General features: G+C 33.3%; 1 protein-coding gene across 2 annotated transcripts; it reads right to left on the bottom strand.

The window, feature by feature from the left end:
- Nucleotides 1-1329: 1329 nt before the first annotated feature.
- LOC148600570 (uncharacterized) lies at nucleotides 1330-7940 on the bottom strand. Of its 2 annotated transcripts, XM_088558696.1 has the most exons (5): nucleotides 7641-7779; nucleotides 6803-6880; nucleotides 5723-6040; nucleotides 4915-4989; nucleotides 1330-2733 (listed from the first exon to the last, which is right to left on the bottom strand). In XM_088558696.1, exons 2-5 carry the CDS (start codon nucleotides 6828-6830, stop codon nucleotides 2015-2017), a joined length of 1140 nt encoding a protein of 379 aa, XP_088414822.1. In that variant the 5' UTR covers nucleotides 6831-6880; nucleotides 7641-7779; the 3' UTR covers nucleotides 1330-2014. The 2 variants fall into 2 exon arrangements, with proteins under 2 accessions (XP_088414822.1, XP_088414821.1); XM_088558695.1 differs by lacking the exon at nucleotides 6803-6880 and having other exon boundaries at nucleotides 7641-7940.
- Between the last annotated feature and the right edge of the window lie 8275 nt (nucleotides 7941-16215).

The following is a 16215-nucleotide window of genomic DNA, read 5'->3' as shown; positions in this document are numbered from 1 at the left end:
AATATGTTGACATGTTGGATATTCCTCAAATTGTAAAATTCATACTAAGCTGTTGCGTTTTACACGAGCTTTGTTTATTGAATGAAGATGACTTTGGTGAATACCTTGAAGAAGGACTGAGAGACAATGAAGAAGTCAATGACTTCCATGATTTTCTACCAAGGCAACCCTCTGCAGAACAAAAGCGACAGTCTATTGTAGACCTTCTATAGAAATGCTTTGATGAGAAAATATTAAAATATTTTGTAAAGACTAGCTTATGATATCTGGACAGAAAATATAACACAGGCAATGCTTGAACTCTCTCTGTTTTTACATCCATCCAAAATCTGTATTTCTCAAGTGTTTTCAGGAGTAAAATTTCATTAAAATTAGTGTGTTTTGCCTAAACTGAAGTTCAATGAACACAGTTTAAAATGTGAATAAAAAAAATTTTATTAAAAACAAGTTCTCTCATGTAAATACCTTTCGATATTAGTGGCAGATCTAGGGATACGTTGGACCTGAGAACTTATAGTTCCTGAGATATGGCCTTTAACCGTCCTACTTTAATGCATTGAAAATTATCAGTCACTTAACCAGAAAACCAAGGTCGAAAAAGGGAATGCAGCTTTGCTATACATGTTATCACTGGGGCATATAAATACCAAGTTAGATTTGAGTTTTACAGTGTGTTATGTTTGAGCATCAATAGGGTTAAGGTTAAGTTGATTAAAAGTACAAACATAACACGATGTCAAACTCATATCTAATTAGTGCTTTATGCAAGATTATCAAAAGGAGGAAAGGTGGATAAAAAAAACTAGTTTAACCCCACCACATATGTGCCTCTCCTAAGCCAGAAATCTTTGTCAAAGTTTTTGTTTGACCTTGTCATCTTCATGACCTGTGTTCATTGTTTGGTCTTTCATTGATAATATAGGGATTGGTATTGGATCTTGTGAATTGTATTTCAAGTCTTGGGCCAATGCAAGACTGTGCGCATTGACCTCTGGTCATGTTGAAGACTGCTGGCTGTTTTTCATTGTGATTTTAAGTCCTGTTTGTTTGTGTTGGTTGTGTCGCATACCCATTTTCCACATCTCTTTATTGTCTATAATAATTAAATGGAGGTGTTCATCAAACTTTCTGAAAAGTAAACTGTCACTGGTGAAGAAATACATATATGTATGTCTGGCTCTGCTTAAAAATTATACAGCAGCATACATGTATATTTATGTTGTTTATTCTTAGTAAGTGTTAGACAGATAAATTCCAAGTTTGTTTGCTGGGATTATTAATAGCTGGAGATGAAAAGACTTCCATTTTTGACAAATCTCACAAATCGAATCATGAAAATCAATAAAAATTTTATTTCAAAATGTATTCCAACATTTAAAATGAATGAAATAAAAATAATAAATGAAAGCACCTAAGCTCATAATACCCAATGCCAAAAAGCTTCGCTGAGTGCAGAATGTCGATACAACAGGAACATGTTGAACCCTGTATGTTTGAGGCCCAATATCATGGATAGTCAATTGCTCTAGACACATATGCATGCAGCCTTTAGTGGATTGACAATTTTCTAAAAATTTGAAAATCTAACGTAAAATAAAAAAGTTGATTTTTGGGGTGTGGTACATCTTTGCTCATCCCCTCCAATAGCAAAGTAACAGTGCAACATATATCAAATCAATAGACACATTCAGTTGACAGAGTTTAATGAAGAATTCAATAAAAAAAAAGAATTTTCAAACTTGAATGAATATTTTACAGCAGATTTGTCAGTACAACTGTTTTGGCCCCTTTTGTCCCTTTTTCTAAAACGGTAGCGGTCACAAACCCATAGTACTATACCTAACTTATTTTACTGGCTACAAACATCATATCAAAATTTTATAACAATTGATCAATATTTCCCCATGTTATCGCACAGAAACAAAATGTCCACATACAACGACATCACCATAACATAATGATCACAAAAACTTTGCTGTCATACAAAAACCTGAAAACAATTACAAAAGGAATCTTATTTTTTCATTAAAGCAACCATCTGAGACATAAGTTCAAGTTTTTTGTCTTCTTTTTCCATTTTATCGCAATGTTGTTTTTTGAGTTCATACAGTAGTTCCTCCTGCTCTTTTTTGTAATCTTCTCTCATGGTTTCCATCAAGGTAAAAACATGACTTGTTTTCTTTTTTGCTTGCTTTTGTGGTGTATCCTCTGAAATTGACAAACAATCTGTTTTTCGTTTTGTCGGTGGACTGTCACTAGTCTCAGAATTACCTAGACTATCACTCTCAGCAACTGATTCGTTATCACTGCCAAAATCATTATCTTTGGTGATAGAGCCTAGAGTAAAAACTGGTTTAACATTGGCTTTGTAACCATATGCTTCCTCAAGCTCCTTGAAAAATGGGCATTCTTTTTTGTCATTTCCACTCTTATTGTTGTGGTCTACAGTTGCTCTAAACGATTTTGTAAGATTTTTCCATTTCTGTTCCACCTGCTGATAATTAAAGTTATTTCCCATGATATTTATTTGATCTGTTATTTCTTGCCATATTACCTTTTTTTTGCAGCCTTGTTTATTAAACTTATGTTCATTTTCGATGTGTAGATCAATAAGCCTTTTCACACTAGAAGTCTTCCATAATTTACTAGATCTATCCAATTCTTCCGGCTGTTTTGAAGTAATTGAATCTCTTGATTTACTTGAAGTAATATCTTGCACTTTTGTACATGTACCTGAAAACAAAATGTATATAAAAAGCTAACGATCTATTTTATCCAAAAAAGGTTAGGCCAAATTAAAAAATATGTGTGTTTCTGGTTTCCCTTCCTACCCTAGTTTTTCATGCAGACCCTAGACTTTTTATTGCCATTTTTGCTTAAGCACCGCTAAGCACCATTAAGTTTCCATTAACTCTTAAGTAAAAAATCAAAATAAAAAAAACTAATGCCTTTCTAGTGACACTTTTTGGGGGCCATGAAACCAGAAACACAAATACTTTTTTCTGGCCTTAAAGAATTATACTCGTTAAAGTGATTTAATGTAAAAAAAAATCATTACAGCAGGGAATTCTCAAACATGTGTGAGGGTGAGAAGTCATACTAAATTTTAACTCATTTAGACCGAAAAATACTGTTTAGTATACTTGAAATTTTTCCCTTTAACTGAAATTAATGATACCCTGAGACTATTTGCTTGAAGTATGAAAATTAGACGGTTGAAATAAGAAAAGAGGCACCAATGGGGCAATCCAAAGTCATAGTATAGAGTTTTGTTGAAAGTACTCATGAGTGTCTATTTCGAGATCTATCTAAATACTATATATCATCTCTGTGGTAAGTTACTCGATTGAATGACCAGAGGCTGAGGGGCTGAGCATGTATCGCTCACCTGGATAAACTATCATCTGCGCTGGCGGCCATGTTTTTTAGCGGATCGGAAAAATTTCGGCAATCTAAGTAAAGGACCTTCCATACATCATTCCTGTAAACTTGATCCGTAACTCAGGGTAGACTCACATACAAAACTAGAGGCTCTAAAGAGCCTGAATCGCTCACCTGGTCTTTTTGGCAATTAAAGGGCAATAACAAGACATTTGACGACTTCATCTCGGTTGAATATTTTGTAGGGCTGGTCATAAGGAATATTTCAACAACTGAAAGTTTCTTCTTATTATTTACAATTTTTAAAATAGAAGCCAAAAACAGCAAAAATAGCATTCCAAAGGCAATAAATCATATTGGGAGTCATTTGACGACTTCGACTCTGTTACATGTTTTGTAGGGCTAGTCATTAGGGTCATTTCTACAACTGAAAGTTTTTTTTCTATCTTAAATGCATCTTAAGACAGAAGCTAAAAACAGCAAAAAAACACCTATCAAGGGAAATAACTCCAGTAAAGAATAAATTCACAACTTTGACTCTGTTAGATGGTTTGTAGAACTAGTCAAGAGGATCGTTTCAACAACTGAAAGTTTTTTTCTATCGTAAAAGGTTTATAAGAAAGAGGCCAAAAACAGCAAAAAACGCCTTTCAAGGGAAATAACTCCAGTAAAGTGTATTTTCACAACTTTGACTCTGTTAGATGGTTTGTAGAACTAGTCAAGAGGATTGTATCACTAAGAGAAAATTTCTTTATATTGTTATCGGTTTAAAAGATAGAGGCAAAAAACGCCTTTCTAGGGCAAAAACTCCTATAAAAAGTCATTTCACAACTTTGACTCTGTTAGATGTTTTATAGGGTTGGTTTTGAGGATCATTTCAACAACTGAAAGTTTTTTTCTATCATTTACGGTTTTAAAGATAGAGGCCAAAAACAGCAAAAAATGCCTTTCAAGGGCAATAACTCCTATAAAAAGTCAATTCACAACTTTGACTCTGTTAGATGTTTTGTAGGGCTGGTCATGAGGTTTATTTCAACAATTGAAAGTTTCTTTCTATCATTATGGGTTTTTAAGATAGAAGCCAAAAACAGCAAAAACCAGCAAATTATACCTTTCAAGGGCAATAACTCTCATAAAGAGTCACTTGACAACTTGGACCCAATGAAGACTTTCGAAGAGCTTATCAAGCCGAACAAGGAAGGTCACATTTTTTTTCCAATATCTCTTACAGTTATAGAGATATTTGTAGTAATAGGTGACTTGACCTTTGGGCCAGGTGAGCTAAAAATCAGCTCAATATCTGCAAGCATTTAAAAAAAGTGTGAAAAACTATTTTGTTACAGACGGACGGACAGACTGATTACTGTAGGGTTGTCCGCACTTTGTGCCAGGGCCCTAATAAAAATGCATAACACTATTTACGGTTTGAAACTTGATATCAAAGGTAAGATTGACTTTGACAGACCTATTATGGTGCTTGATCCTGACATCCAAAATGATAACAAAGGGTAACATGGTCTTTGTAAAATGTACCTTTAAACTTTTCTTTCCCAGCATTGTTGTTTGGATCCAAGTCTCCATTATCATCTGAGGTCGCCAAATTCTTCTCTGGAATATAAATACATGTACTAAGGTCTGATTGTGGTATAGAATATATGCATGAAAAAGGAATAATGCTAAGCTGAGTTTTACAAATGTTGTTCTTGGACAAGGATTTATTTAAAATAATTGTTGTTTAGATGAAGAAAAATTGAAAACATGCTGGTTTTATTTTTAATGGTGAAAAAATTGTGTTAAGTTATTTGGATCAGAAACTTTATACATGTAATAATAGTAGTGATTTATCTGTTTTTTTTCCATCACTTTACCAGATTTTCATTCATTTTATGATCATGTTTCTCCTATCCCAACCACCCAATAGGTCTCCAACAACATTAATGGGAATGGCCTTCAGCGTATTGCTGAATTACACTCAATACAACCATACATGTAGTGTATGGATATGGAGAAAATATATCCTATACAATGGAATATCTCATTAAAACAAATACAAATGTAACTGTTTGTTTCCCCCAATTGACCGAACCATACCATATGTAGTAAGATGTGGGAAGGTAGATAGGTATTTTTTTTTCTTACATGGTATCATTTACCATTAATGTACTTGACCCCCCCCCCAAAAAAAAAGGAGCAAAAAGAAGAAAATAAAACAAATTCTTCACAATAAAGGCAATAAATTTTTTTTGTTCAGATCAATTTTTCCGGGTTGGTCAGGATTTGGGAAACAAACAATTTTTAATTTTTAGCCTAATAGAACATCCAAAAGTCAGCATGTTTTTACCTATGGGCTTTGAACAAACAAACTTCTCAAAGTCTGACGACCAGTCTACCAATGTGTTGAAAATCCACGGACTTATATCTTTGACAGCATCCTGTCCATCTTCTGTAAGATTGTCCATCACATGCTGATATACTGTATCACTTCTTTTCTTTGTTATAATCGGAATATCTGCAGGGTCCGCAGCTTTCAAAAATTTGTCAGCATCTGACTGGTTGCTAGCCAAATAAGATTTAAGAATGTCTGTACCAAAAAATCTGTGGTACCTTCTTGGTACTAACTCTGAAAATGGGCCAATACATGCTGGTTCTCTAGTTAAATCTATAAAAAAACAAAAACACTTGTGTCATTTATACATTTGTACATGTATGTTTGTTTTAACATGTTTATACACAAAACTGATGTTGGTTGATAACAAGAGCAAGATTCAATATCCCCCACTGTTAAGATTCATGAAAATCCATGAAGGCTTCCTCAGGTTTTCCTTGAAAATCAAATCTCTTCTCATAAACATACACTTTGCGAAAATATGTAAATTAAGTGCTAGATTCACTAACTATCATATTTGGCCTAAAAACACGTAAAAATTTAAAATAAGTTTTCTTATGATTTTTTATTTTTAAAAATTATCTGGAATCATGATATGTTAACTCTACATTCCATACCACTGATTTATATTGATTAGTGATTGACAGTATTGGAATTCTTTAATTAAAATTGGCAATTTGACAATTTGATTAAGAAGGCACTTCCATAGATAGGAGGTGTTGCTGTGATTTTACCTTATGTATTATTATCCCAAAACAGCGCCCTTATTCCATAAGGCACAAAAAGGTATGTGTGGTTCCGGTTTATAATGGCCCCTCTGAGGGCCTCAAAAAAATAGGGTCGGTAGGTAATTTATTTTTTTAAAACTAGTGTAAATGGGAAGTTAATTTCAATTTTAACGTTACTTAAGCAAAAATGACAATAAGAAGTCTAGGGTCTGCATGAAAAACTAGGGAAGGAAAGGATACCAGAAACACATATTTTTTTTATCTTGCCTATTAATTGACACCTATAAAAAATGATGATGGAACTTACATGTATATATTCCTAATTGTACTCTCATTCCAGGATTAAAACATTGTTATAAATCTCGAATCAGCAGCTGCACTACCCCTGAGATAAATTTTATTAAAATGAAAATATTATTGACCACATCATATTTTTTATTAGTCTATTTTTCCTGACCTATTAATATACAATATTGTGTATTCTCAAGCTGAAAATTTGTACATGTTGTATATACATTTATCCTGCAATGATAGTTTTTACTATACAGATAAAGCCCTACATATTTTTTTTGCCTTGCTTGTATACTATGTACAGGATATCGATTTAAGCCGTGCCCACTTCCAGTATTTATGAACAAACAGAAATCCCCAAAATATTCATTTTTAGATTATATATTCCGTAAACTGAAGGTGTTTTGTGCATTGCAGGATAAAAACAATATATAATTAGTGTCTTTAGATATTAAATGTATTTGTACTCAGCACTAAACAGATTGAATGCTCGCCAAAGGCTCGCACGTCAATCTGTTTCTAAGCCATGTACAAATACAGTTGATATTTAAAGACACTAACTATATATTGTCTATGTATCTACGTACCTATTCCACCAGAAGATGCAGAACGTTTTATCATCAGCCCCACCACCAGGAGATAGTGAGGTCTGTATCATATTTTATGGATTTTCATAAATTGTTCTTATCAATTGAATTGTGCAACAGCCTACTTGATTTTCATTCTGAGCTTCTTGCATCTCCCAAGCATGCTCCGGGATATAGGGGCCTTTTGCTCATTGCTTGGGATATTTACATGTGAGTGACACAGCATATACGATCTATAAATAGATAACTGAATAAGAATATACTTACTTGTTGTGTGTGTAGGTTCTTGACACTCATGGTTTAAAAAAACCTCCATCAATGCATTTGTATATTTGCATTTTTCGCATTGAAAAACAATGTCTTGGCTGGTTGCCGCCATATTGCTCACACGCGAAACCAAACCATGGAACCACACTTCGAGCAGTTTCGTCAGTTTGATGAACCGGTTTTGGTTTTAAAAAAATAAATGAGAAAACCAGTTCAAGTTTCAAACTAGTTTAAAACCAGTTTAAAGAAATAAATGAAAAGTTTGGTAAACTAGTTCGAAACTAAAACTAGTTTCCGTGCAATGAATTCGCCCACAGATTACTATTTTGACTCAATTGTCGAGGTCTGGTGTGTGTTATACAATCAGCACACTATGTATAAAAGCAAAAAGGTATGACATTTTTCAACTTGGGGACTTATCACTTTTTACTTGGAAAGTGGGGGGGGGGGGCTGGTCAAAATGCAGGGGGATAATTTTTTTTTCTGTATGTGAAAAAGGGGGGTTCAGTTTTTTTTATAAAAACAAAGAGGGGGATAATTTTTCTTTTGCACATGAATTTTAAGGTGGGACCCGGGGTCAACATTTTTAGTTAAGCAGAGAATTACACCAGTCAAATCATAACATATTTTACCACCATTAAATATTTTATTTCATTGTCACATACATGTACAGAAACGTATATATGTATTTTATATGTCACTTGTAAAAGTTCATTCATCAACATAACCATCAGGACCTAAAACCTTAATTAAATCAAATGAGTCCGACTCCTGACGATTCAATTTCCTTCCAAAGTATGAAGTTTTGGAATTGAAGACTTGATTTTTTTTTATTGTAAGAATTCTTTAACATTTCAACTGCTTCTGCTTAAAAAAATCAGAAGCAGATAGTTTTTTTAATAGCAGCCAATTCCTGTCTGGGTCGAATTGAATCTAGACCATTTGTTAATTCTTCAACCTGGAGTCTATATTCAGAATTGAAATAAAAAATCTGAGGTCAACACTTGATATATGTTTCCTATGACAAGCTTTTCTCCTTCTGTTTCTTAACCTTTCTCTTGTTTTCCGTTTTCCTTCTGTTTATACGTATGTAAGGAATGTTAAAATCTTGGCATGTTTAATAGACGGGATCACATTTTTTAAAAATGTTTTAAGGGGGGGGGGTAAAAAACTAGTGAAATACCAGGGGGGGGGATCGATTAAAATTTTATATATTTGATTTCAAAATTACCAGTCTCCCCCCCCAGGTAAATAATGATAAGTCCCTTATTCGCAGAAGAAGTTCGTCAACATTTAAATTCAATATACATGTAATTCAAACAAAAGAAACTTAATATTACGTTTTTTTTATACGCGAGGCAACCACAGCATATACACACTGATTAAAACAATGGACTGAACAAAAATAAACACGAATAGCAGAGGTAATTCTGTACAAGTTACATAGTTCGTTGAAATAGCAGAGGTAATTCTGCACTACATAGTTCGTTGAAATAGTTTGTCTACCTATATAGTTTTCAGGAAAAGAGTGTGAATAAAAACTCCACTGCATTCGTTCAATATATTTCGGAAACATATGGCAAGATTTCGGTGACTTAAAATTCCATTTGATTTCACAAAATTCAAATAAATAAATAACAAAGAGAAGTCGAACGTTATTATATTGACCATTTATAAATCAAGCATGATTCAATGCGAACAAATATTTGAGCAATTTTAAGAAACAGTTATTTGTACCACCAGGTTAAACCCGTTGCTTCCAAAACGGTGCTTATCGCAAATACGGTTGACAAACAGTTGAACATATCTAAGGGAAGTTAACAATACTGTTATTTTCGCTTAAATAGAAAAATATGAATTATTGGGCTGCATCATCTCTCAGTTGAAAGACAAATGTCTAACTTCTAATAGTTTGATATATGCTAGTACCTCCTTAAACATGAGTATGTTGTTCCTCAAGTGTGGTGGGCGATTCAAGTTGAAAACTCGAACCGGCAGATTTGTTTTTTGACCTGACAAAAATTTCTAAGCTCATGTCCGAATGTCCAGTTATGTCATCAAATATCGAGATGCTTGGGAGACAGAAAAAGAGGAATTCTAGAGTACCTAAAATACCTAAAATATACAGTCAAGCCTTTCTAAGTGACCCCATATATTCAGCAAGAACATGCCGTAGAGGACTATGCTGTACATGTACACATGTACAATGTACATTAAGCTGTATGTAAAGAACATAGCTGTTATTTGATCATGCACAACCTTTATATGTCACTTTAAACGGGTTCGACTGTACCATATAGATATACATGAACATGTGTACATGTTCAACTGTACTCAAGTTACTAGCATGTACCACTGTATTCAAGGTACATGTACTACTGTACTCAAGGTACAAGTACACTTAGTAGTTGGTGCATGTATGTACAAGTAATTTAAACATGTTAAAAGAAGAATTGAACATGACAGAAAGATATTCTACAGGTCATTATCTTTTCGTTGTTGTTATTGTTGCGTGTGTGTGTGTGTGTGTGTGTGTGTGTGGTTTGTACTAGAAGAAATGTGTTGAATTGTGAAATTGAATAAAATAAATACAAATGTACTAGACTTGCACACAAAATGCTTCCACTGAAAGGACTGGTATTTAATGGTTGCTTCACAAAAGGTGCTAGTTTTGTATATTTCTATGCGACAAATTGGTAAAATAAGGTATTTTATTCGTGCTTTTACAGAAATTCATGAATTGATATAGTTTGCCTTTCGATAAGACTGTTTTTCCCCATGAAAGTTTCCAAGCTGTCCTAAATTTATCCCAATCAACAATGAATAAGTTAAACTAATGTATACACGTGCATGTACATTTATTTAAATTTTGAAAGTTGCTAATTTTGGCGAATTCTGTCAAGTGAACATATTAACGTGTATCAAATTTTTGAAATTTTAAAGAATGATAAGTGTTAAATAGAATTAAAAGTCAATTATGCCTGTACTTTTTTGTTTGTTTGTTTGTTTTTTTTGTTTGTTTTTTGTTTTTTGTTTTTTTTATATTTGCTGTGAAAATAAGTACACCATGAAAATTAATACTGTCATACACTACAGTGAAAGAACTTTAATTCGTGGATTAGGGAAGAAACACAAGTTCTTGGATTCTTGAATTCGTGGTTTTGTGGTTTTCAGTATACATTTCAAAGGAAATCTTCTTTGGAACCAAATTTCATGGTTTTGCCTACCCATGAAAACCTCGAAAATTGGTACCTCACGAACAATAGTACTTTCACAGTATTTCATAACTGGTAGTTGAAAGATATGGAATGTCTTTTCTCTCTGATTTATTGTTTATGTCTTATCTTTTACTTTACATCCACATCAATCATTATAACTGCAAATTCAAGATTTTGTACAGTTATTCCATATTTCCAATTAAAAAAAAAGTTCCAATAAAAAAAGCTAGATGAGGCACAAATAAATGTATTTATAATTAGTTTTGAAAAATACCAACAAAGCAAGCTCGTCCGCAACTTTAGGTGGTTCTTTCGCAATTAAATATGGTCAAAATTACCAGTCTAAGGGTTGATAGCAAACACTGGCCGACAACTGGATGCAAAATTGCTGTTTCCTGTGCATACATGTACATACAGACTTGCTTATATCACGTATATACATGTACATGCATAATTTGTTTTACAGAAATATTTTACATATAGTTGTTGTTTTATAAAAATATTTTATGAAACTTTATGCAATTTGAACATTTGGGAGAAATTAACAATCCATCTAAAATGTAATTTGCTGTCAAATGTCTTTGAAACTACAGGAAAAAGTATCAACAGAAATTCCCCATTCCTTGGTAGGTTTCTATCATGTGAACAAATGACTATAATTCAACGGCCAACCTCCTTTTCTAGAACTGTAAAAAAATGGGCGATGAACTGTTTAATATGAAATAGGTTACTATCAAAAGGATCACAAATATGTTCATTTTCTATGTTTTGAGGTGTCGGTCGCGTTTAGGTCATAGAGTCAGGACGGGACGGCGGAAGGAGTATCAGCTCGTGTATACCAAAATTGATCTGAACTACATTCATACATTGTATCTACTGTATATTTTACTATAGTCTAAAGATGCATGTATTCCAACACTGTCAAAAATAATTGCAATGTATATGAGATTTTTTTACAATTAAGGTGCCCTGAATCATCACCTATATTTATAGCAACTAAACCAGAATCCAAGTCTACATACTCACATAAACTAGGGGACCAGTCTCTGCCACATAATCTGATTCTATTTAAGTTACTGTCATCCAAAATCCTTGTTTTATATCTAATTCCTTCACGGAAATTTGGGGGCAAATGTCTCCCTAGCAGTAAATGCTTCTACCCTCTCAAGGGAACTAGAAATATGACAAAAGTGGGTTCCCCTGGAGAAGCAGGGATATAATCTAAACAACAAGTAAAATGGATATCAAACAATTCTCCTGAACCTAAATGTTGACTAGGAAGAATAACTTAATCACTTGGCACATCATGTACAACCACACCTTAAAAGACAGGGGAAATACATGTAACTATTATCTGACTGTATGTTTTACCAAGCTCATGCTAGCGAATAATAAGGAAGTGCGAGAAAACTCCAATACATAAAAACATAACAAACCCACAACGTACTAGTATGCTATTACATCTAATATATATATATATATATCATTGGGTAATTTCATGATAAAATCTATGACATTATTGTGTTTATGCACGTACAATGTACTTCTGATGATTTTCAAATTGCTTTATGGAAACTTGGGTTCTAATATCTCTTAAGACCACAGCCATGGTAAAACAGTGATAAACACATGAACAACATTCTGTGAGTGATTTATTTCTTTGTATAAATAAAAAATAGAAAATAAAACTTTAAATGTTTTTTCTAGACTTAACATGAGCTGGATCTAAAAGGACAAAATACCCAGCCTACTTATTATTATTATTTTAAATTTTACATTTTCGTAAATGAAAGTAATATGCATACTGATATAATTAATTACTTTTACCTTGTTTTTGGGGCCCCATTGGCTTTTGATGAGATATCTGAATTGATGTAATTAAAATATAACAACTACCTTAGCTCGCGATTTTAATGCAAAACATGTTTACTGTCTGGATTTATTTGTCCTGAAGAATCTGCAGTAAATATGTTTGAACTATATTGTGATAGTGATATCCTGGTATATATATGTATGTGTAGTTACGATAATTTGAGACAGTATGATATTTCATTGCAAAGAGCAACAGAGTGCGCATATACAAGGCGATCGGGTGCGATTGGACCCCCGTATAAAAAAAAGATACATGTATAAAAACGTTGATTTACATATTAGCCTGTAATTAAAGAGAAATCATACCAGATACCAAGTAAAATTGCTTCTCAGTGATCGATTCCCACCCCATTCAGAAAACCTGGCTACGGCTCGGATGTAAACAACACTGTTATGGTCACAATTAACCTATTGATTACATCTAAAAAGTTAAATCTTTACATTGTAAATTTTAGAATTTTGAATGATAAGGGCAGGGGTAGAAAACGTGTAAAGATACAAGGTTATCTGATTATTTAATACTATCGTCAAAGTTATTCCCCTTTGACTTCACATTTCAGTAGTAAAGACGATGTAATACCGTTATTCTCGGACTGACATTATTTACTAAAAGTCTCATTCCGAGCTGTGTTTGGCGATTCGATAAGTACACAGAAAAGTGACTAAAGCGGTCAACAGTTCATACGGTGGAAGGATAGATGTTAACAGTATTTATCTTGATCGTGGCGATGCTATAAAGACTAGGGTGTATTAAATAGTTTAGATGAAATGGTCTTGCGTGAAAGCAGGGGCGGATTCAGGCGGGGGCGTGGTGGGCGTGTGCCCCTGACTTTGTAAAGCATTGGTTGTCAGCGGTAGATTTAGGCGGTTTGTAGTTGAAACTTTAATTTCACGCTAATTTTACCACAAAAGATATCTACATTGCACCCGCTCTAGAGGAATATTTCAAAAATTTAACCTCAATAATTTTATTCACCCCCTCCCCCCATCTAAAATCCCGGAAAGTGATGCTCAACAAACAGAGGTTGATAGTATTATATTAAGTATAAGTGACAATTTTACTAACACAGCAAAAGAGGTGTTCAGTAAACGGAATAAACGTGATAAAGAAGAAGGTTAGGTAAAGGTGAATATTGAGATTCTAAGGATTTTTCATCATTTAGGCAATTCTGTCGGTGCTACACGTTTCTGTTTTGGCCTTAATCTCATTGAACTAGCTGGTGTAAACACTTATGTCCACAAAGAGGATAAAAATGTTTTATTTCGATTAATTTCAAATTATGAGACCAAAATTGGCCATAACCGAACCTAAAACATGTAAACTCAAAACCGTATTTAACCGAAAATGTTCGATGAATAAGAAGAAATTTCAAAAAAAGCAAGGAAACGGTACATTTTTTTTAAATACCTTAAATAGGCCCTAAAGAATATACGCATACGCTCGATAGAATAGGCGCTGTATGGTACAGGCAAGTAAAGAATATAAACGTACGTTCGATAGAATAGGCGCTGTATAATACAGGCAAGTAAAGAATATAAACGTACGCTCGATAGAATAGGCGCTGTATGATACAGGCAAGCAAAGAATATAAACGTACGCTCGATAGAATAGGCGCTGTATGATACAGGCAAGCAAAGAATATAAACGTACGCTCAATAAAGCTTTTACTGATCTTCAGCATAAAAGCTGCTCATGATTTATGAAATATTTCATTAAAAAGATAGCAAAGATTTATGGAAAATCTGAAATAGTCTTGATAGGAATAAAAAGAACCACGAACAAAACGATGTGTTTGTATAAGCAGTATACATGTATGAACATTTTAAACAGCTAAATGAAAGCCATTTAGACCAGATGATTTTGAACCAGATTTTGATTTCAATCATATCTTAAACGATGTTGAATTGTTTTTGAATATCTCAATAACGAAAGATAAAATTGAAAAAAAGTTGTCTCAAATTTAAGATATACAACATTCAATGTGATCTTATGTCCATTTACATTTGTATGTTAAACTTTTGAATATGATTTTTTGACACTGGTCATACACCAGGAAGTTGGTCTATTGGTATAATGAAAACAATTTTCAAAAAATGAAAGATCAAAGATAGATTCTGAAATATATAGACAAATTACGCTTAACTCTTGTTTCAGCAGAACTTCTGCTATTTTGAATTATAGACAGAATAATAATGCAGATCATGTTGATCTTTTACCTAAGGTTTCAGAAGAGATTTTACTACGATTGACAATAATTTTCCTCTATATGCATTAATAATTTACTTTTCTCTTGGAATAAAGCTGTTTTTTATGCACACTTGTAGATTTCCTCTTTCGTCTACCCAGGACTTGACTTTTTATATGCAACTCGGCGGGTGTTTTTAAAAAAAGCCGGGGACGCTTACCCTTACGGTGCACCGATCTATGCTCCCAGTTTTTGGAGTCCGTATGTTTTGTATGTATTATTTTAGTTACTTAATGTCCTTTGTTGTAAATGTCTGTTTATCATGTTTAGTCTTTGTCCCTGGACTGCTTTCTTTTGATTTCCGCTAGAACCTTGGTTCCCTTGATCACGCTTTAAAAGTGCATTCGATACAGTATGGAGGTCAGGGTTATGACAAAAAAAATGCAGAAACATAACATAAAAGGAAAATTGTTTTAATGTTATTTATAACATGTATCAAAACTCAAATGACATGCGTTAAAACAGTTAACACAGTCAGATTTTTTTTGCAAATGTGATATAGGGGTAAATCAGGGAGATAACCTATCACTTTTATGTTTTCGTAGTTTCTCTATGATCTGGAGAATTATTTAACCATAGAAAATTTAGAAACAATATGATTTATGTCAAGAGTAATTATTTATGTATGTAAATTTGTTTACCATTTTATATGCTGATGATATAGTCTTATCAGCTGAAACTGTAGAGTGTTTGCAATGAACCCTTGGAATCTTTTGAGCAATATTGTGACAAATGGAAACAAGAATCAAGGAGTTTCTTGTCACCATATTTTCCGAAATGATCGCTTTGATGGGTACACGATTCCGCTTGAAATGCTCCACAAATTGGATAACGGCTATCTTTTTTCGGTGCATTCCCCACGGTAGTCACCAGAGTACGGTATTTTTCATCTGAAAAGAAATCGCAACAAGTTTTCAAGCCCTTTCACATGGTGATTGGAGCTTCTTAATGAAAGGCCTTGATTTCCCCGATAGGAATTTCTCCTGCTAAATATAGCAAATTTAATAAATGTAATTGTATTTCTTTGACGAATTTCTCCTCAACATTATGTTAAATGTAAATTTTATCCCCACCCCCTCCCCCCCCCATTCAATTGTAGACCAAACTGTATGTCACTGAAACTTACAGATTTATGTTTTGCAAATTTATGTGGCTATGACACATCATAATTTTGCAAATCTGGCCTATTCTGAAACTTTTTTTTAAAGATTTTTCATATGTTTTATAAATTGATCTCGG

This window comes from Perna viridis, chromosome 13 (genome assembly GCF_037379345.1).
Source record: "Perna viridis isolate PV_CMFRI_1.1 ecotype Kerala chromosome 13, ASM3737934v1, whole genome shotgun sequence".
Classification (NCBI taxonomy): domain Eukaryota; kingdom Metazoa; phylum Mollusca; class Bivalvia; order Mytilida; family Mytilidae; genus Perna; species Perna viridis.
The sequence above is the reverse complement of the archived record's forward strand: the minus strand, read 5'-3'. Positions and strand labels throughout refer to the sequence as shown.